General features: G+C 32.7%; 1 protein-coding gene across 1 annotated transcript in view; it reads left to right on the top strand.

Annotated features, from left to right (window-relative positions):
• The window catches only part of LOC117123924 (Fanconi anemia group M protein-like), a gene marked incomplete in the record, with an annotated part of 52,682 nt that overhangs the window by 4,490 nt on the left and 25,428 nt on the right, over nucleotides 1–22,764 (top strand). The window contains 11 exon segments of the mRNA XM_033270002.1: nucleotides 1,100–1,344; nucleotides 1,539–1,651; nucleotides 1,873–2,060; nucleotides 2,364–2,799; nucleotides 2,962–3,113; nucleotides 3,566–6,182; nucleotides 6,746–6,936; nucleotides 7,393–7,507; nucleotides 8,269–8,351; nucleotides 17,277–17,415; nucleotides 19,591–20,555. Coding sequence (XP_033125893.1) covers nucleotides 1,100–1,344; nucleotides 1,539–1,651; nucleotides 1,873–2,060; nucleotides 2,364–2,799; nucleotides 2,962–3,113; nucleotides 3,566–6,182; nucleotides 6,746–6,936; nucleotides 7,393–7,507; nucleotides 8,269–8,351; nucleotides 17,277–17,415; nucleotides 19,591–20,555 — 5,244 coding nt within the window.

Raw genomic sequence — 22,764 nt, 5'->3', positions numbered from 1 at the left:
CAAACGTGCCTCATCATAATTACGGTACGCCATAGGAGAATTATCTGAAATGCCCTTTTCTGTATGTGTTCAAAGGATGTAATTTGTTTGTGGGTCAGAGTAGTACTGTATCTCAAATTGGTGCTCTTCAAAATTCCTCCAATACTATTGTTGTATTTCAAGTAATAGTTTTTGTGTATGTGTGCATAGCTTAGTTGCTTGCTATTGCATAATAGATAACAGTGCATGTTTTAAAGACTATTTTCATCTTACTGTATTTCATAGTATTGAAGTACATTTTCTATTTTGTTTCTATTGAGCAACATTTTTAAAGAATAGAAGGTAATAAGAGTATATACCCGGCTGAATTATAGTGTTAACAACAACTTGTAAACACTTTTTTTCAGAGTTTTCAGCTGGAGTATTTGCTAATATTATTTGAGTATCCCTATATTATACTTATCCATTTTACACCCAAAAAAAATTAGTGCGTCTCCAATAAAAGCCTCCCTCAAATAAACGCCACTCAAAAACCCTTCTTGAAAATAGACGCCCCGGGCATTTATACAAATGATTACTGTATACCCATAGAGGTATAATAAGAATACTAGAGCGCTAACTGCAATGTATTCGATGGTCGAAATACGCAGAACTGTGTGTGTGTACCATCCAAGATGGCTACCATAGGTTTAACCAATCAAATTTCGCTAAAGCGTTATCGTTTGCAAATGCGCCCTCAATTTACTCAGAAAGTTCAGTACAGCTAGTTACCTGTATGTTTGAAATGCTAGCATTGCGGTGTTTGGGTGTAATGTACACGATTTTAATTTTCATTCCTTGGTATTTATTTTTGAATAAGATGCTCCACTTGGCCTCGTTTTGGCTACAATAGTTTAATAATTTGTTATTACCATTACTCATTATCATTAATGAAATAATAGTCAGGCAGAGGGCTTATTAATATATAATAATATGTATACTAAGCTTGAAGGTGGCACTTTACTACGACGGCCATCTTGGATGGTACACATACATAACTCTGCATTGCTGCGCCATCTTGTCAGCACTCTAGTTGTTTAATAGCTCTATGTGTATACCTAATAAGCATTTTGTTTTACAGAGGGCTCAGCTAGGAGTAGCTGAGGGGGAATTTGCTATTCTTATCAGTCTGTATCATGGATATGAGCTGCTCCTACAACATGGGATGCACTCATTGCACTGTTTCCTGACTAGCATGGTGGATGGTTCAAAGGGAACATCGAGAGCAAGGAATGAACTCATGCAAAACCATGTTTTTAGCGAATTAATGGGAGAACTGGAAAGAAAATTTCAAGTTGAAACAGAGGAAACAGAGCTTGCTAACAGGTGAAATAATTCTGTCTTAGCATCAGTTTGTTTTTGAGGAAAAGTAATTAAATACTAATAACTAAAAATTCTACAGTAAATATTCAAAGTGAGCAAAAATAATAGTATTTTACTACTAGCCTAATGCAGTTACATTGTACCTGTAACAACACATACATTATTATGTTTATTATGTTTGCTTCAATGATTGACAGGTCCTTCAGCTCATCTTTAGTCAAGATTCCTAAGAGACCATTTGTCTACAGCCACCCAAAGTTAAAGAAGCTGGAAGAAGTTGTACTGGAGCATTTTGATCAGTACAAAAGTGGTAAGTCAGATTGTATATATTTACACTAAGTACTATGTTAATTATAGTTTCATTTAATAATAATAATAAATACGATTTATATCCACCTAGAATGTGCTCAAGGCGTTTTTAAGGCCATTTTTCATTGCTTATGGGTTACATTTTTACTTTTACTGCTATTCCAAGAAGTAGTGACTCTTGGCAAAATGAAAAATTAAGTGTGTTTTGATGTTTTTATTTAGAGAATGGATGTTCTTCAAGTGCAAAAATGAACACGCGTGTCATGATATTCACGCAATATCGTGACAGTGTGAATGAAATTTCAACTATGTTAAATCAGCACAAACCATCAATCAAATGCATGCCTTTTGTTGGTCAATCGTCTGCAGGTAAATCAACCAAGGGAGTCACGCAGAAAGAGCAGCTACGGGTAAGGGTGTATTAGATAAGAAAGTAATTGAACTTTGACCTTGTAGCAGCCCTTTGTTGATTTTCTTTTTGACAAGATCAAAACTTGTAGTGGAATTATTTATAGACAATTCTTACCATATGTAGGTAATCTTAGAACTACAGAGTTTAACTCCAAGTCTGAACGTAGCCTTCAACATTGTGGGAATGTGTTGTAAATTGGACACATGATAGCTCAGTTGTAGGACAAATGAGCAGTTTCTGTTACATGGTCCTAGTATATGCTTATCTGGACTAAATATTCTGATTTGATTTTTCTAATCAGGTTGTTAGAGAGTTTCGAGCTGGGGGTTACAATACCATTGTTTCCACTTGTGTTGGAGAAGAAGGTCTTGATATCGGAGAAGTGGATTTAATTGTCTGCTATGATGTCCACAAAAGTCCAATACGTCTCGTACAGCGAATGGGGAGGACTGGTCGCAAAAGACATGGGCGCATCGTAATGTTGGTAACAGAAGGTAAAGAAGAGACGGTTTATAACCAGGGTTTTTATAATAATAAAGGAATTCAAAAAGCTCTACATGGCAATAAAAAAAATCTTCAGCTTTATCATAATAATCCTCGCATGGTACCCAAAGGACTGAATCCTAAAATTCATCAGATGTATCTGACAGTGGCATCAGCTTACAAAAACAAGAATGATGTGAAATCTGCAAGGTCTTCTTCCAACCAATCCAAGATCAACAATCAAACGTGCCCTGGTAAGCATTCATTTCACTGTTTTTTGTTTTTTTTTATTTCTATTTAATTTGTATGTGTAAAATTATGTGTATTATTATTGTGTTTATTCTGCTTTTTATTGCACCATCATGTGCATGATATTATTATTATTGTCATCAGCATTATTATTATTATTTGGATAGGTCCGAAGCGGAAAAATGATGCATTCCTCAGTGAAGAAGAACTCAAGTTTTGGAATCTGCATTACAAACTGGATGATCATCAGAAGGCCAAAATCAAGACGATTCCATCAGGTGGAAGATTCCTTACCATTGGCGACAAGACATCCAAAAAGGTGAATTATTTATACCAGACATATTAAGTCCATGATTGTGTTTTTTAGATCAATGCAGACAATTTATTTTTACCTTTAGACCTTAATCAAAATATCCCCATTGGATAATCATGAATATTCAACCTCTTCTGTTACTTGATGTTACATCCCCCCATTTTCTACCCTTCCATTATTGTTTTCTCTTTCTCCTTGTAAATGTTAAGTCATTTGTGTCACCAATACTCTTTATCAATCATGACTGTTACCTTATCAAATATATTTTTTAATGTATTAACAATGATTAAGTGGTGCTTTAGTTGTAGTTAAAATGATTGTCTTTGAATCCAAGGGTCATGGGTTCAGTTTTTTTTAAGTGACAAGATATATCTCCATGACCAAAAACAATTCCTCTGTCTACGCCTCATTAAAAGACTGTAGAGTATCATGTTTGTATGTTTGCTCTTTTTATATAGAAACAGAAAACTTCATCCAGTGAATTTTCATTGTCTGAGTGGTCAATATGGCAGACAAAGAAACAGCCATTTAAATTTGTTGACCATTCAAAACGCTGTAAAAACTTTGTGGACGTCGAGGAATTCATAGAAGTACAAGGATTTGTTGAAGGCGAGGATGTTTATGGCATGGAGATGGCGACATTTTTAAACAAAGATGACATCATAAAGAAGAGAAAATCAAGAATAGGAATTCATAGGTTTTGTGTTAATGAACAGTTAGACAGCAATGGTGCATCATCAGGGGACAAGAACTCAGGTGGAAAGGATGACAGGACAGAAAAAGATGTATTGAAAAGCAAGTCAAAGACAGGAGCCTCTTGTTCTACAGGTAATCAAGATAAGAGTACACCACTGTTGGACTTGATCCATGATTTGGATGTGAACCAAGAGAGAGGTGATAGAACATCAAAGAATAATGATTTTGTGAAAGATAATACTGAAAGTGCTAATAGCAGTAAAGAGGATGTTGAGCCTCGACAAAAAAATGGTGGAAAGAGGAAAAAGAAAACCAAACATTTAACTCCTGTGCAATATTCTGATGATGATGATTTTGAGTTTAAAGGTGATTTATTAAAAAGCAAGGCTAATAACAGACATAAAGAGAAAAATGATGTGAATGAAGGGATAGCAGCTGTCAACAATGCCATGATGCACAAACGTGAAAAAGTATTAGTACCAGAAGTGATTTTATGTAAATCACCAGAGGTTGAGGAGCTTGATGAAACCCTGCCACCTTGTGACCTATCACATAAAGAACCCTTACCTGATAACCAACATGATGGTGACTTATCAGTTATATTTCCATGCACACAAGCAAGGACTGAGAAAAGATCACTGCCATTTGCCGATGAGATCTCTCAAAAGCCATTTTTTCCACCACCAGCTCCTAACATATCCAGTCTTGACTTTCTTGATGATATTGATGATCTAGAATTAAGTCGTCAACTTTCTATTCCAACCATTGGTGACCACTTACAATCTTTAGACAAGCCTTTTAAAAAACTGATTGAAATCTGTAAGACAAGTTACAGAAAGCACTCTGATGAGGATACTGAAGGAGTAAGGATGACAGGAAGGTGTAAAGTGTCAGAAGGAATTTCCATTATTCAGGTCAGCCCTTCCAAGAATATCTCTGATGAAAAGAGTGCTGCTGACATTAGTGAAAAAGAGATCACAGAGATGGAAAACTATGTGGAGTCAGAATGGGATTTTGATTGGTCAGATGTCGAGGATGAGAAAATTAACCAGTCAACAGAAAAAGAGGGGATTGCTGGAGAGGCAGAGGCTACTCACCAAATAGATAAACGAGTAACCTCTGATATATCACCTAAAAGTGCCTTATTTAATTGGATTGATAATAGAGAATTGCTTGATGAATGTAGGACTAAAGTATGTATCTCATCTAAGTCAATCAACAAAGACAGTAAGGAATGTTTGGAATCAAATGGTGGCATGAATGTATCAATTGGCAGTAAACTGTATAGTAGTAAGTCAGTACAAAAGATCACTTTATCAGAACAGAAGATAACATTACCGGAACAGAAAAGGATTTCATCAAAAATTGAGAGAACTTCAACAGAACAGAAGAGAACTTTGCCAGATCAGAGGAAGACTTTACCTGACCAGAAGAGGACTTTACCAGAACAAAGGCAGACTTTACCTGAACAAGAGAGGACTTCACCAGAGCAATCCCAAGGCTTTAGTCCTTGTTTGTTTCCTGAGAATTTCATAAACAACAGAACTGTTGGAATTCAAGGGATTGAAGAATTGTACCCACAGCTAGGAAATGAAAACCAGGAACCTGAAAAAGTTGAAAATAAAAGTATAGTAATTGATGAAAATATTAAAACAAAATCTGATTCAACTTACAAAGAATTTGATCTTCAGTTTGATCTTGATGACTTTTTAAATGACGACGATGACGATGATGATGATGATGATGATGATATAATTCCGCCAACACCTGCCAAATTCAACAATCAGTCTTTAAGATCTCAACCAAGTCAGTTGTTGCTAGGGAAAATACCTATGAAACCTGTTAATCAAAAACTGCAAAAGAATATAGATGACTTTGAATCAACAAGTATCTTTGATTCAAAATCTTCTACACCTAAGCAGTTACTGCTGAAGGGCACGTCAAATGTCCCTGTGGCGTCTTCAGAATGGTATTGTGATACCGTGTATTCAGATTCCTGCCAGACATCGTCACTTTCCACACTACAGTCCTGTACAGATTCAACCAATTTCAGACCAAACAGTTTACTGACACACAGTAAATTGCAGTCCGGTGGTGAAGGCAAAGGACTGAATTTTTTAGCTGCAAGCAATGATGCACCTGATGCAAAAAAACAGGTGAAATGTATTCCGCAAACTTCAATGCTTCTTGATGAAAAGAATTATCATAAAGGAAGTGACATTGAAAGTAAAGGAATTAAAAGGAAGAGTAATTCATTCCCATCTTGGAAAAATGATAGTCAGAAGAAAAGGAAAGTGCTTACAAAAGACTTGGATGTGGCAGCTAATGACGGCATTGTCTGCAGAACTTTGAAATATAAATCTGATTCTGTAACAAAAGGTAATTGCGAGCTTCCTCATGGAAGCTCTCGATTTTTGTTTAGTTTCTCTCTGAATGTGTTTTTTGTCGCTAAAAGTCACTCAACCTCAGAATAGCTTGCTATATAAATGATGCATTTTATTATTACAGGTCTCCCTCCAATTAAAGACCATGTTTCTGTAACCCCAAAGTATCCTTTATCTTTATTATTTTAATTAGAGACCAAAGCTCCTAAAGACCATGGAAATATCATCCCACACGTGGTCTTTAATTGGGATGGATACCTGTATTATTTCATATTAATATTATTATTGTTAATATTATTAAGGTTATTTCTCTTCATTTCTTAAATATTTCATAATTAAGAATGTCATATAGAAAAATCAAAGACTGTATACTTGATTGCCCTCAAAGGGCAGTTAGTAAAAACAACTGAACTGTAGTCAGAGTGTATTGGGTCAATACATTTTGTTTGTTTTTTTTCAAATTCCCTTTTCATACAAATTATCATGATGATTTATGTCTAATATTTCCAAAATCTGAATATAAAATTTTTAAGAATATCATATTTATGATGCTTCAAGGTCCTAATGCGCAGCTTATAGGTAAAAATTATGAAGAAGATGATGAGATTGCTGATGATAGTGAAGATGAAATTCAAACAAAAAGGAGAAACAAGAAGAATGTGCTATCATCTCCCGTATTTAAAACGCCAATCAAACCAGCGAAAAGGTCAAAATTCATCGTTGTGTCCAGTGACAGTGATGATGATAAGGTAATTCTGAAGTACTCAGATTCTCATTATTAGTCACATGTGTTACATGATATTCTGTAACCTGAACTATCCCAATGTTATTAAACTTGAGGAGATGTAATTATAGTTTAACATCAATGAAAATAATCTGTAAAATGCTGGTATAATTAAAAGGGTATTGAGAGTACAATAATGTTATAGCTTCATCCAAGCAGACCTAGAATTATTCCCTGGCACCCTCTCTGAATTTGTTAACTATGCACCTGATAAAACAGTACTGTGCTCTACAAAAATAGCTCTCCATAAAACATCAAGCATACATGGCCATTTGCTGGTATGTCAGTGCTCAAAATTCCCAATCATTTGTTATATCATTTAGAAAAAAACGTACCTATAACATATAATAGTAATGCATTTTGTTAGTGGCATATAATTATAACACTTTGCTTGATAATATTAATGTTATTTTCGTCACAGATAAGCAATGATGAATTGCCCAGTCCTTTGGGTCAAAGGTTACTGAAAAAGTCAGGTCTGTCATCTACTTTGCTTAATAAGTTAAATGATGATGAAGATTTTCAAGACTTTACTGGTAAATTTTAAAACAATTGAAAATTTTTAAGTAGAAAATGTTTTTTTGTTTTTTTTTATTTACACGAGGCCAATAAGCTGATGAATGTAGATAGGTTGCTTAAACAGAAGTGCTTTGAAAGTAAGTAGCAAGATCTTGAACTTAATGTGTAAGTCAGTGGAAAACCAGTGGCGGTCTCGGAGAACAGAGTGAGAGTGACGTTTTGTGAGAGCAAATTTTGTGAATGTTAAGATACCGTAATTGAAAAGGAATTGCTAATTATGAAACTAAGAGAAATTCCCAGTCAGTAGTGAAAACATGTACAGTAAATATAATGAATTTGATGGGTTAGTTTCCGGGAGATTTTTGCTTTCATGTGGGAAGCCGTCTCAATCCACTCTGGACGCTTGAGACCCCTGATATTGAGGGCGAACACTCCAGTTTATATACAAACATACAAAACCTAATAATAATTGCAAAATATCCAACTGAAAAAAGTGTTTGTAGTTTGATTCAAAATAGAATAAATGTACATTTCAGTATAAATGTGCTAGTAATTGCTTAGAACATTCGTACAAAATCTATTAGTAATTGAAACTAAAAAATATCTTTATAGCTTCAATACTAAGCCACTAGAATAATTTTACATTTGGTAGTACAGTTATTGCTAAATATATAATACTGACTTTAGGCTATTAGATAATTATACCACAGAAGCCTATATTTCCTTTAAGTCTACTTCATTTACTGTAATGTTAATTTATTTGTTGTTTTTTTTTTAGATGTCCGTAAAAGGCTTACCACACCGGTTCATCGAAAAAGAGTTGAAACAAATTCTAGAAATATAAAGCACAGAAGAGATAAAGTAAGTGAATTAACTAGGCCAATAGCCAGAATTAGAAAAATGGGGTTCAGGGTCAGTGCTACAGTAGGTTTAAGCCCAGGACAATGCTTTAGAGCCAGCGCATTTTGTGCACATTCAAAGTGTAATAAAATGTATTTAAAGAAAAGATCATCTATCACCAATTTAAATGACCAATAAAAGACAAGAGAGAGAGGAATACTGGAGAATATATCTTGTCACTTTCCCCACCCCAGACTATGCATCTGCTATGTAGTTAATTTTATACCATTGAACAAAAAAGTTTATTTCCTTGGTAACCTCTCTGGCAAAATTGTATTAATTTTGTGAAAGAAAAAAATTGACATGGAATCGACCCAACGTCTTATGTGTTGTCAACACACTTAAAGTTGCCAAAGACAAATACCAGCTGTCATGTCGCTCATTGCTTGTTTCAATTTGGGGGAAACCCCTTTAGGGGATTGCCCAGAGGTGCTCTATCTAAAAATCAATAGAGGGTGCATGTCAACAAGACAGGTGGCCAGTTCCATTAAGCTGGCATAATTGAAAAGTGAACATGAAATGTGTGGTAAGATTAACACAATAATGAAAAATATTTTGCCAGAAAAATATTTTTTTTTTGTTTCCTTTCACATCCAAAGCAAGAACACTTTGTGCGTAGTTTACATTTTTTCACATTTTTACATCCTATATAGATCAAACACAGGTATTTATTATCATTGTGATTTTCTTTTTGCTGGTCTTGCATTGACCCCGCAATATGAAACATAATGCCAGCATAAATCCTGATTTTCATTTATATTTCCAAATCTTTAATTTATTTGTAACAGAAGGTGCTCAAATATAGATGAAATACATGATTAATGTAGATTTTTATCTAAAGACCAGATAAGTAAGTTTGATGTTTATCCATAACAGTAGTAAAGACAATAACCTAGCCATCAGAGACAGTGTTTTACGATTAATATCACTGCCTACTAAAAATAAAACAATTGCCATGTATTGACATTAAGAGCTAAGGACATGTTTATTACATCCAAATGAAGCTGTCACAACCTTCTTAAGTCTTATATTTGAAAAGCTACAAAACGAAGCCAGGCATACTTTTTTTGTCTCAGCAGACAACATTAATTAATGTGTTCTTGTTTATAAGTCAAAAAGCAGCTTAATAAACCATTGTTGATATTGCAATCAAAATTAAAACCCCAGAATGACTTGTTTCAATTAAACTTTCATCATTGGAATAAAAAAAAATCTTCTGACCTTTTTATGTCTTTATGCTTTATCTTTTTATAGTAATTTTTAAAATATTTTATGCTGTATTGTATTCTGATGTCCAACTTTTTAATCTTTCTATGTTTTTATGATAGCAAATAAAGAAATCACATCAGATGTTATTTTGCCTCTTACACAGTTTATCATTCAGCAGAAAATTATATTTAATCGTGGCTACAAAATTGAGATGTACGTTTTTAAAAAAAATGCTTGTAAAATAAGTCTTGGGAATTCTGTATCATTACAGTAAAATACAATAAATAATGCAGGCAGTAATGGACTGAAAAAAATGGTCAAGCTGTTAAAAATAGCAACTCAACTCTACAGCATTGAGAAGCATTTGTCAGATAACATGTATATAATATAGATTATGCTTGTATGTCTAGGCTGAGTGTACTTCCATATGTAACTTTATTTTGAATTCTGTCATGTGTTTAATCCCCCGACGGGGGGCCCTGGCCCCAGCCCACCGCTGGCACCTCTCCTGGTCCTTTTTGGTAGCCTTTAAATCGTTTAAAATCTTTTATTACTGTCATTGATATAATTCTAAACTAGTAACATTTTAATGAATGAATAAAAGTATATAGTGTAACTATAATAATTTATAGTAAAACTATATACTGTAATTGAAATTCATTAATATAATAGAATGGAAACTAGAGAAAAAAATGAATCATGTAAATAATTAAGTGTATAATGAAAATCAGTTGATAAATTGTATCATGAAACTATATAATGAAACTGTAATGTAAATGAAACTATATAATGAAACTGTAATGTAGTATAGAATAGAAAATAAAGAAAAAAAAATAAAACTGTATAATAATTATAAATGAATAATGTAAATAATGAAGTGTATAATGAAAATTAATTGATAAATTGCATCATGAAACTAATTAATGAAACCGTAATGTAGTATATAATGGAAACTAAAGGAAATATATAAAACTATGTAATGAAAATACATGAATTAAGTAAATAATGAAGTGTATTATGAAAATCAATTGATAAATTGCATCATGAAACTGTAATATAGTATATAATGGAAACTAAAGAAAAAGAACTATTTAATGAAAATTAATTGATTAAGTAAATAATGAAAATTAATTGATAAATTGCAAAAACTGTAATGTAGTATAGAATGGAAACTAAAGAACGAAAAATGAATGAAAATCAATTGATAAATTGCGTAATAAAGTTATATATGAAACTGTAATGTACATAATGAAAATTAATGAACTAATACAAATACACAAACTTTACAAGAACCATGAAATAACCATCATCTAAATGTGTTTTTTTTGGGTTTTTTTCATTGAAAAATTGGTGAAATGTTTTGCCAAATATTCCTGCTCCTTAGATGCTTTTTCATAATTTCCTTTGCATTTCAGTGGTTACATACTATTATATCTAATAGAAGATATAAAAATATATGGGCCTGCATTAGAGAACAGAGCAGAACACTGAAAGGATAAAATATGATATATGCAAGGTTGACAGTTCCAGTGTTGACTAAATTACTATGTGAATGGGACTAATAATTGATGTATTACCGTATAGTGACGCTCTTTGTCTACTGACTAACATCTTTCTATATTTTTGTTTATTCCCCGACGATTTGGTGCCTTCATTGTTTTTTTTCTCAGTGTTTTTAGTTTTATTCTCATCATTTCATATTATATATTATTAATATTAATAATATTATTAATGATAATATATACATTTAATAATGATATTGTATTTTAAAACATTAGCATATATGTTTTTTAATTTAATTATTCCGTCTGCCTCAGGTCTAGTCTGGCGGATAATTGATGTGCTTGACTGTTTACTGAGTAGTTGTTACCATACTGGTATTGTGTATGCTTTACTCTCTCTTCTGCTGTGAAGTATTTTCTATTTTGAAATGCATCAGCATGCTTGCTGTAATTTGTTTTGCTACTGTAGGAATTTTATTAATCAAGGAGTTGTTATGACCGAAGGCAAAGATTATTGTCCAATGCGGAAGAATAGAACAGCTCAATATATATAACTGTCTGTTGCTTAAAAAAAAAGAAAAAAAGACAGTGTTCTATAAAAGTTTTAGTATCCTAATAAAACTATCACCAGGTGTGTCCCTTTATAAATAAGGCCAAGGCCAATTATATGAGGAAATTGTAATGTGCTTAAATGTTATGTATGTAAAGATGGATTAATTTCAAAATAGGATTTATTGTATTTTTTTTTTCACATCCAGCTGTCTATTTTATTCAATTCAACTTTTATTTCAGAATGTTTTAATCTATATAGGACTGCATATATAAACTCAAAAAACAACCACTCAAACTACAGTACATTTATGAGGGTGTGTTTTTTTTAGTTATACAAAAAATCCTAATATAAAACCCTGTTTATACCATCAAATCTCAGTTGACACAAACATGCGACATACCTAAATATAAATAGTATAATAGATACTTCAAGTATCGAAATGCACACCATCGTGTCGTGATTCAATATTGCGACATTAATTATGTCATCATCATTATTTGGACATTAATTAGGCCAAATAAAAAAAATTATTGTGTTAGCCACGCCGACCGACCCAAAATCTTCGAAATTCAGAGTCGCCATTTTATTTTTCCTACCGACCTACCCCATTTTTTGGATTTTTCCAAAACGTGGCCAACACAAGTTTTTTTGTTTATTGGCCTTATATCATCATTTCCTGATGGTGACATAATTAATGTCGAAATATTGAATCCAGGCACGATGGCGTGCATTTCGATACTTGGAGTATGTATTATATTATCTTATCTGAGATTCATCAGTGGACCTTTCAGTTTTGGGAAAATGCCTAAATATGGTCATGATAACATCACATCATGGCCATATAAGCACATCATGACTATATATATGGGCATACTTTTTTTTTGTTGTAACATTTGATAATCTGGACAGAGCTTAACAGGATTTGAACCCAAGACTCTGGAATTGGAAGATAAATACCAAGCTACAGTGCCACTTTAAATGATGTGGGCTGTAATGCTATCATATCAGTGTAACTTAAAATGGCAATAAAAAGAAGTAACCGATACTTAAATGAAAAGTGGGCTTCCCTCTTCATTTATAGTTAAGTGCAACTTTTAAGATGTATCTTTCTATAGTGGATAGTTTCAACAGCTGTTCATCTCATTTTTCATAAGACTTGGATAATATAACTATAATAATGATTAATTTAATAAAAATTCATGTGCATTATGTAACTTTATCCACTGAAGCCTACTTAGAGTGCAGGGAAATACAGGTGTAATATAAAATGGTAAGTTTTTAATAATAATAATAATAATAATAATAATAATAATTTCACTAAATCTGGCTTAAGGGGAATATCTGTTGTGTTATTTTCCCCTTAACGTCATTTTTTTCAGTTCTCTAATTTCTCCATTGTCTAAGTTCCCCTTATGGTAGGTTTTAGTAAGATAAATAATAACAATAATAATAATAATAATAATAATAATAGTAATAATGATGATGATGATGATGATAATAATAGTAATAATAAATAAGATTTATATAGTGCACATATCCTTTTAAGAAGTGCTGAAGGCACTAGAGATGGGAACATGAAAAATCTGAAACTAGAAAGTGTGGAAATTAATCCATGAAATGTCCAAACTAAAACCATCATCTTTCAAAGTTGGTGTAATGTGATCATGTTTCTATACTGTATGTTACAAATAATTCTGGTTACTTTTAGGTATATGAAATTGAAACCTTCATTTGATGAATAATAGTAAGTGTATCCATATACACATTAAGTGAAGGCCTGCATGAGCTTGACATCAATACATTGGCCATTTGATCAAACACCTATGAAACACATACTGTACTAAGTATCTGGGAGAGTACTTCATAATGTACGTAGCATCCAAATCTACATGTTACCAATGTATATTTAAACACAGAAACGTCATGAAAACAATAAACAATTCAATTAATTTAATCTTTTATGTCCTCAATATGTATTATATACAACGGTAACTTTTCAAGGTGTAATATAGTAATTACCTAACCAAAGAGCGCCCTCTATTACTATTTCCCCTTTTCAACACAGCTTCCAAACATGTGGTGACGCCATTATTCCAGTGAATGTTGTTTTTGAATTCACTCCCGTTTGTATTGATTGTTTAATCCAGCAGCACATCTGTTTGCTAGCGATCGATACCATGGAATATCAAATGGAAATGATATTGATTAGGATGCAGAACATGAATTAGTACCGATTCGTTCAATATCAAGTTTACGTTTACTGTACTTCTGAACTCCTATGAAATGTTTTATTCATGCTATAGTCATGATATGCCTATATATACTGTCTCTTATACACATCTAGATGTGTATAAGAGACAGCATACATATATAACAACATTCATATATATATATATATATATATATATATATAAAGATGAACAGCTAGTCGGGCATAGCCCGTCCTCCCCTGAGCTTGGTCCATTATAAACAAAGCATATTAGGCCACTGACTGTGTCACTAATTTGACACTTCATCTTCTGCAATTACATTTGAGTCTCTAATTGTGTTCAGTCAAATATAAATAAGTCGTTCTTAATTTGATTTCTAGCATGCAGATTATGTGAATGTTACACCACATAAACCTTATGTGTAATTTATCATAGTTCAGGTTGGCTAGAAGTAATGTTTTCTAATTATTAGTGTGATCTCTAGGGCCTAACTTCTTCTTTGTACTTCTCACCCTCCACACACAAAAGCTAACAGCTTCAAACTAAATCTTTTGACAAAACATAGTGAGTTTGCTTGAGCATATTTTGATTAACAAGTGGCAGATCCAGTGGGTGGCACTCCACCGCACCCCTACTGCTTGTTACAAATATTTCCTGTAGCATTTGAAGCGTTTTCTCTCAGTATAACATAAAAATAAAAATATGTCTGTGTTTGATAAGTTTTTTTGCCATTAGTAGTCAAATCTTCGTCTATTAACTGCTGTACTATGGATTCTGTAGAGCAGCATAAATCTTTTGACAAAACATAGTGAGTTTGCTTGAGCATATTTTGATTAACAAGTGGCAGATTCAGTGGGTGGCACTCCACCCCACCCCTACTGCATGTTACAAATATTTCCTGTAGCATTTGAAGCGTTTTCTCTCAGTATAACATAAAAATAAAAATATATCTGTGTTTGATAAGTTTTTTTGCCATTAGTAGTCAAATCTTCGCCTATTAGCTGCTGTAATATGGATTCTGTAGAGCAGCATAGCTCAGTCGGCTAAACTGGTGGTATCGATAGTGTGTGCACTAAACCTTGGAGATCTCTTGGTCCCTCAATTCCCATCGCTACTCTCCTTGTATTTCAGCTGGAGAGCTGAAAATGCAAAGTTAAAATAGCAGGCCCATAACTAGGATTTTTTTGGAGGGGTTCAAATTTGGAAAAAGTGGAGCTTTTTTGAAGATGTTAACGACCAACCAATTGCGCTGACCACATAAATAAGAGTTCCATCTTGAAACTTGTATTAAAAGTTGCTACTGTCTATAAAGAACAAGATTGTTTTTTTTTTTTTTAAGTTTAAGCAATCTTCTTTTTTTTTGCCATCCAAGCGGAGCCAGCTAGCAAACGGCGGGGCTCGTTTTTTTGGAATCCCCACTGAATATTGGTATGAAAACAACGTACATTCAATCAATAAAGGTCATTTTTATCAAACGTAAATATGATTTAGTTTTTAGTTTAATGTAACATTCGATAAATTTGAAGAATATAAAGAATTCGCTAAAGGTAGACTAGGCCCAATTATCAAGCATCACGGTAAAAGTGGCCGTCCTAAATAATTGTTGGCCGTCCAAAACATGGTCAGACGGCTCGCTGGCTATTAAGCCTATGGCTAGTATCCTATAAGGCGACAAGATGCTCTCTCCATTAGTTTTGTCTCTAGCTACCAGCTTTGCATCACCCCAGTTTTTTTTATTGTTATCTGGAACTTCCCATGGTGTATCTTCATCCATTTGTCAAATTTTCCCTGGAAACTGGGCCATAATCCATCGTAAATATTCCTATGGGAAGCCACTATATTAATTACTCCATTTCATTTTCATCATATAATAAAGATCTCATCTTCTGCATCAGGTATTTTGTTGCTTCCACAAAAATCAATTAATTATGTGAAATGTTCAATTTGATGAATAAATGTTAAAAGCATCACAGGTTACGTGTAATGACAATGAAATCATGCAGAATAATTGCTCTTTATCTGCAAAGCAATTGCAACATTAATTGACAAAAGGGGTTTCTTCACCATCCATCTTCCTTAGTCCTGCTAAAGTTCGTCTGCTAAAGATTTCTTCCGTTGGCTCACATACAATTGCTCGGGGGCTGAACCTTATTGTGGTTTTTAGTGTCTATATTCTCTTGAAATCATTGCAAAAGGAGGCCATTATAATATTTGGATGATTAACCTCATAAATGTAAATTCTGAATGAAGATGTAGTCCATTAAAAGTAGATACCCAGGCAAGGCCTTTGGCTTAGGCTTTGTATAAATTTACACTTTCTTTATATACAGAAGCTTTTATTGTTTTTTTTTTAATCATCATTATTATGATTATTGTTAGTAGTTAGTGATGGTGGCTGCAGGTAGTTGTATATGTATCCAAATGTTATTATTTTTGTTATTATCATCATTATTATTATAGGCGTCACATGTTTGTGTGCTGTATGTTTTTACATTTTAGCATTTCACAAATAAGAGCCAACCCAAAATGTATGATTTGTACATTGATAAATGAAGTTGCATTGTATTAGTAATGGTAATGTTGGTCGTGGCAGTGTAAGTGTTATTATTATTATATTTTTATTTTAAAATTAAGCTGAAATTGTTGTAATTACAAAATCAATATATTATATAATAAGTACATTCAATACAAAAATATTATAAGATATATTACATCATATGCAAACAATCTATAAAAGAAATTTATTTATACATTTTGAATTTACAGAATTAAAAGCTCAAGGCTTAAAAAGACTTAGCAAAATATGTTACAGTTAATTACATTTATTGCATGTATTAGCATAAGTTATATATTAGTACTATTTTAGGAAAATTGTGTTTTCTTTTATGAGCCATTTTAAGTACTAACAGAGTGAACATGTTTGTAGTTTTTGCACCTGATTGGTTATATTAGATGATCCTATTTCATCAGCTGCATAATAAAGTGTAGAATGAGTGACATCATCACAGATGGTTAGATCACAGTGGTATGACTGATTCAGAAATATTATTTCAGTAACATCATCAGAAAAAGTCTGAACAGACACAGTTTAATCTGACAGACAAATATTTAAAACTCTGTCCAGACTATTAAACTGTTGTATGCTTAATATACTTATATAGTCATGATGTGCTTATATATGGTCATGATGTGATGTCATCATGACCATATTTAGGCATGTCACATGTTTTTGTCAAATAAAATTTGATAGACTGGAGAGGGCTTTAAAGTGTTTGCCAGGAAGAATTTTTTAATTTATAAAACACATTTTAACAATTTTTGTCTATTTAACTTCAGTTATAAAACTTGAAATTTTATAGATAGAATTATGGTATTACAGTATGGTGAATAAACTGAAAACTTTTTTTTATAGAATCCAACCTTTGACCTGTTAGACTTGGAGGCTGATGTTGAAAGTGGTGCAGACTGTTCTTCGGACGAAGCCGATGCCAGTCAAGTTGATCAATCAATTTTGGACTTCATCAACGACAACACTGTTTGTTCGCAAGGAGGTATGCATTAATGTTGTTCCTTATCTGGAGCTGTCTCTTGGTGGTTAACATGTTTTCTGTCAAATCCAGCTTATTCAAGGATTTTTCTCAACTAAATATAACTCTTCTCCTTATACATTATAATGAGTCTAGAAGTTGATTTCATTTTTTGAGGGAAAAGTCACTCAAAGTTTATTGAAAATGAAATGAAAATAATAAATATAAAAACAAATATACTATAATTTTACCTAACCAAACTAAATTGCTTTTAGTTTGGTAAGTAAATACTTTCAAGCTTCACTTGTTAAAAATACAAAAATATAAAGAACAAGAGAGGGTTAACATTTAAAGATAGGTTATAAATAAATTAACATTATAAATTCAACTGATGAGTACATCATAAATTATTATAATTACATTGAAATATATAAGAGTGAAAATATTTGTTAATAATAGAACATTAGGGTATTAGATTTAATCATGTTTGTTGAGTATTGCAAGATGACCTTTTTAGTGAAAATCAGAAAATTTTAGTTGCAAAACCTAATCTTATATAAGTTAAATTTTTGCAATACCTGTATATGGATAAAATGGATTGAGGTTATAATAAAACAAAAGTCTGTGTAGGAAAGAACCAAAAAATTAACTAGTATAAGTTAACAAATTGGAAAGCAAGTAAAAATACAGTACCATAATTCTACCACTAACTTAATAACTGTACAACATAAAGAAAACATATAGATACATTTTATACATTGAATATGGGAATGACAACATTTTGTAACCAGGATCTTCCAGAACCCAGACCCCCTACAACTCTACCACAGATGTCTAACAATCCAGCGACTTTGAGACCTGAAATACCCTGACCAGTTACAAAATGTTGAGGCTGCTAAAAACACCCACAGCAGAGTTACATAAAACAAATTCCAGGTCATGAAACATCCAGGTTAATAAGCGGGTAGATGCCCATTTTCATTAGTTCACAGATAACCATTCGAGAGTAGCTGTAACATTCAATTTGTAAGTCTAAATAGTAAAAAAACAGATTGGTTAGTCCTCATTATGAGGCTTAGGGATTTTTTTTTCTGGTGTTGATAATACTTGAATACTGATCCCACCTCCACCTTTGTACTACCATGCAACTTAGTATTTATCAGAAGGCATGGTTAAAAAAACTGAAAAAAAACCAAACATAATAGGTTTCCTTAAATGTAATTTTAGAATGCTTGTCAGGTATTTTGACAGCCATTACTGTGAAGTATGACAAAGCATACTCTTAAATGGGATTAGAAGCATTTGTCAGATTATTATACAGATATTGTAGGAGTTGGCATACATTTAATTATTACCATAATCCACACATATATCTTGGGAAGAACGTTGGCAAGTTCTTCTCAAAGAAGAATGTAATTATTGGTGGTTATAGCTCATATTTAAATGTAATGTGTGTTTCAACACTCTTCCATGACTAAAACTGATCTTGAGCCCGTGGGGCTTAATCAGTTTCCAACCTTCCTTCAGCAGGCTTACATTTATCATCGTAGACATCTGAATAATTCACAAAACTACACTGATTAGAATCTTCTGCTCCATAGAAATCTCTGTTTAGGCTAAGAAAATAGAGATTTTATTCATATATTATTCAATGGTTAGTGGGTGGACTTGTAGCAGAGGGTAAGGAAAATTACTTACAGTATACTAGAGTAACTATCATATTATGTTATCGATGGGGATCCTCCCCTACCCTTTGGGCCCTGAAACTGGTTCGTCGGTACGACGAGAGAGATTGGCCCTTTGACCACGTAGGCCTAGGAAGTAGGCCTACTTGGTGGTACTTTTTTAATTTTGTGAAATCTATGTATGAGGTATATAAAACAAATATTTACTGCTCTAGATTTGAGAAACGGTAAAATCTACAGCTCCTTGGTGATGTGAAGACCTACCCTACTGTCTCCACATCACCTCAGGGCAATTGATTTCACCGTTCCTCTCATGAGCAGTCAAAATTTGTATTCTATAGCAATAATACTAATTATAATAATAGCAGTAAGAAATGAAATGAATTACAAATAACAAATAAAAATTTACAATCAATCATATAATAATTATTTGAAAATAGCACATTGTGAATATCTGATTATTATTATTTATTATTACTATTGAGCATTATATGATAATAATATTATATTTCAGCTGATTTGCAGGCAGTTTATTTACAGTCGCTAAGAGACTCAGATAATCTGAATGTAAACAACCGCTTTAGATTGGCACCAAGGTCCATCATCGACGATGAGGAAATATTCTCACAGGTACCCCAACAAGATGAAGATTATGGTGACGATAGCTTTGTGGTTTACGAAGAGAATGATATGAAAACCAAAGAGGACACAAGCATATTTGATATGACAATAAACCCTAACAATATCATTAATACAAAAACAAGACGAGGTAAGTGCTTGGAGCATCTAAAAATTCAAGCAAACATTGATGAAATGACAAAAACCAAGAAAGGGAAAAGAAAACGTGTTATTACCTATGATTCTTCAAGCGAAGAAGAGAGTATTATGAAACACCATCAAGTTGTGAACTACACAGACAAAGTAAGTCTTGGGAGAAATGGAAGTACATCTGGAAAGTGTTCACCCAAGCATTCACACACAGTAATAGATACTAAAATAAGAAAAATTGATGAACCATTAAAAGTTTATGAGCATGTATCATCCAGAAGTAGCATAACTCATAACAATGAGAGGTTAATCTGTGAGTCAACAGGCTTTAAAACTCAAGAACAAATTGCGCGGGAAGAGCGTCTTAAACGACAAAGGGAAAAGCAATTAGAATTCAGAAGAAAAATGGCAGAAAAAGAAAGAAAATCTGAAGATGCAAAAATATCTGGTAAAATATTAAACACACATTTCCAACAGGAATCAACAAAAACTGATAAACAGACATCGTCAACATGTGAGAAAGATTTATCCATTAGGAATGATTTGAATCTGATTGGGATAAACTTTGAACAAAGCAGAAATGATGGGGCTATCCACAGCTCAAATTATCAAAGGACAGGCTTGACAGCATGCCAGAAGAAAGTGGCCACCGTAAGTCACATGACTAACGAGTCGGATACTCTAAGAGAAGAATATGGACTCAGCCAAAAGGTATGGTTATCTCAAATTCATTATATTTTCTGGATAAATACTTTTTGTAGACAATTTTTTTGTTATTGTTGTAATTGTCATTGTTAATACATTAATAGTTTTCATCCATATTACATTTCTGGTGCATTTGAGAACTAAAAAAAATTTAAATTTTTACAGTATTGTAGCTCTTTTGATAGTTTTTGCCACAAGTTTTAGTATTTCTGGTTATTATTCCAAGACCGACATTTTAGTCTTAAATTGAAACTGATTGCCTTTTACGGTAACGATAATTCATGCAAATGAGTACAGTGCTAATTGAGTTCATTTCATTCATATGGTGTAGTGTTACATGTAGTCAGCGGTTATTATTTGACTCCACAGTATCTCAATTACAGTATTCTTAAATTCATCACCCTCTAATTTAGAAGCCTATATAGAGATAAAGGGCAGGAGATTTATAAGCAGATGGATCATTATTAATTTTTTTTATCAGCACACATTTTGTAATAGTAATAATGTCTTTATTTAACCATGGAAAAAAACTCAATTCAACAGTAAAATATCATTAAAAAATATTACAATGCTATTCTTCTTCTTGTCCGTGGACATAAAATAAATCAGTTAGAATCACATGGAGAAAATTACGAAAAATACAATTTATAAAAGAGAAACAAATAACAACATTAAAATTAGCAAATAATATGGATGAGAGTAAAGTGAACATGGAATATCTTATTAAATTAATTTCAAAAGAAGCAATTTACAACAACCAAAAAACGACAAAGCAATTCAAATCATTGAAGTAGAACATTAAAAAATATCAGAGTTTGGATAAAAATTTACAAAATCAAGACAAATAGTAAAAATGATCCACAGAAAGCACTAGACTGGATTTAAATATTTCCTTTAAAAATCAAGTAGAGATTTAGCACTTCTGAAGTGATTTGAATTCCATAAATTGGCACCTCTGCAGCTAAAGCTTCTTTTTTTTGTATTCGATCCTGGGAACATCTAAATATATATTATTTTTCGACCTCGTGTCATATTGTGAATTTCTTTGATGTACAGTATGCTTGTGTAAATTTGTCTTCTGACTTTTAGTTTCTGTGTAGCCTAGGATAGCTTTGTTTTTTCTTGTTTTTCCTTGTTTTGCGCATAGAGACCATGTACTTTGCGCTATATAAGTCTCCAACCATTACCATTACCATTAACCATCCATCCTCATTTGGCTGTAATGAAGCTCATAACCAAATAGATACATTCTAGAGTAACAAATAAATGATCTGAATACAAAACATTTTATAATTATAAATGGATCAATTATAAAGATTAATAGGTCTGCGCAAGGCAAGCCTCGCTGCTGTTCTTGTTCTTGTTACCAAAACTTTAAAAGCCTCCAGCGTCGCCAGGTTTGAACAGATTTCCAACAAACGCTTATCGCCCCTTTTTAAGTTGGACCCCAGGGTTCCCCCCTACACCTACAAAACAAAACAGGGGTTTCAGCAAAGACTGTACATTACTGCCATTACCACTAATAGAGCATGTTGCATGGATGGCGTGGTCGGTTAAGGATGTGTTCTAAACAACTTAAGATTGTGAGTTCAAATCGCGTCTTGGTTTTAATTTTTTTTTTTTTTCATTTTTAAGAAATATTATTTTTTTCAATTATAAGATATTTTAATTTTGTACAAATGAACATTCTAAATAATAATTTTTTTTGTACAACTAAACATTCTATTTATTTAAACATTTCTATATTATTAGCTCTTCCAAAAAACCAATATAATAACTTGTACCTTTAACTGTATATAAGCGTGGAGGAACGTGCGGACTGGTGAGCTTTCGCTCTTGTCTTTGTAAAAATTTAAAAAATCACCAATTAGTTAAAAATTTCAGATCAATATTCCTGATTCCTTTTGTCTGCACATCAGTGGCAGATTCAAGGGAGCCCACTCGACCAGTCTTCCCCTCACCCCTAAATTTTTCAAAATTATAAAAAAAAAATATTTTCATAAGTCTGAGATTTCCAGCCATCTACAGGTAGGTGTCATAATCATAAATTTTCTTGCCTCAGCCCCATCCATGATGGGGATAAGGTGGTGTACATCCTCTTCTGTAAAAGTCCTTTTCTGGGCCCCTCTAATTCAAATTCCTAGATCCCCACTGCATCTGTGGTTGTATTCTCCACTCCCCTCCCCCCTCATACATCAGAGTTCAGGAATTTACT

The sequence above is a fragment of the Anneissia japonica genome, unplaced genomic scaffold, assembly GCF_011630105.1.
Source record: "Anneissia japonica isolate Jap-2015-1 unplaced genomic scaffold, ASM1163010v1 scaffold287736_len1891122_cov214, whole genome shotgun sequence".
Lineage (NCBI taxonomy): Eukaryota > Metazoa > Echinodermata > Crinoidea > Comatulida > Comatulidae > Anneissia > Anneissia japonica.
This window is presented reverse-complemented; position numbering and strand designations above follow the sequence as displayed.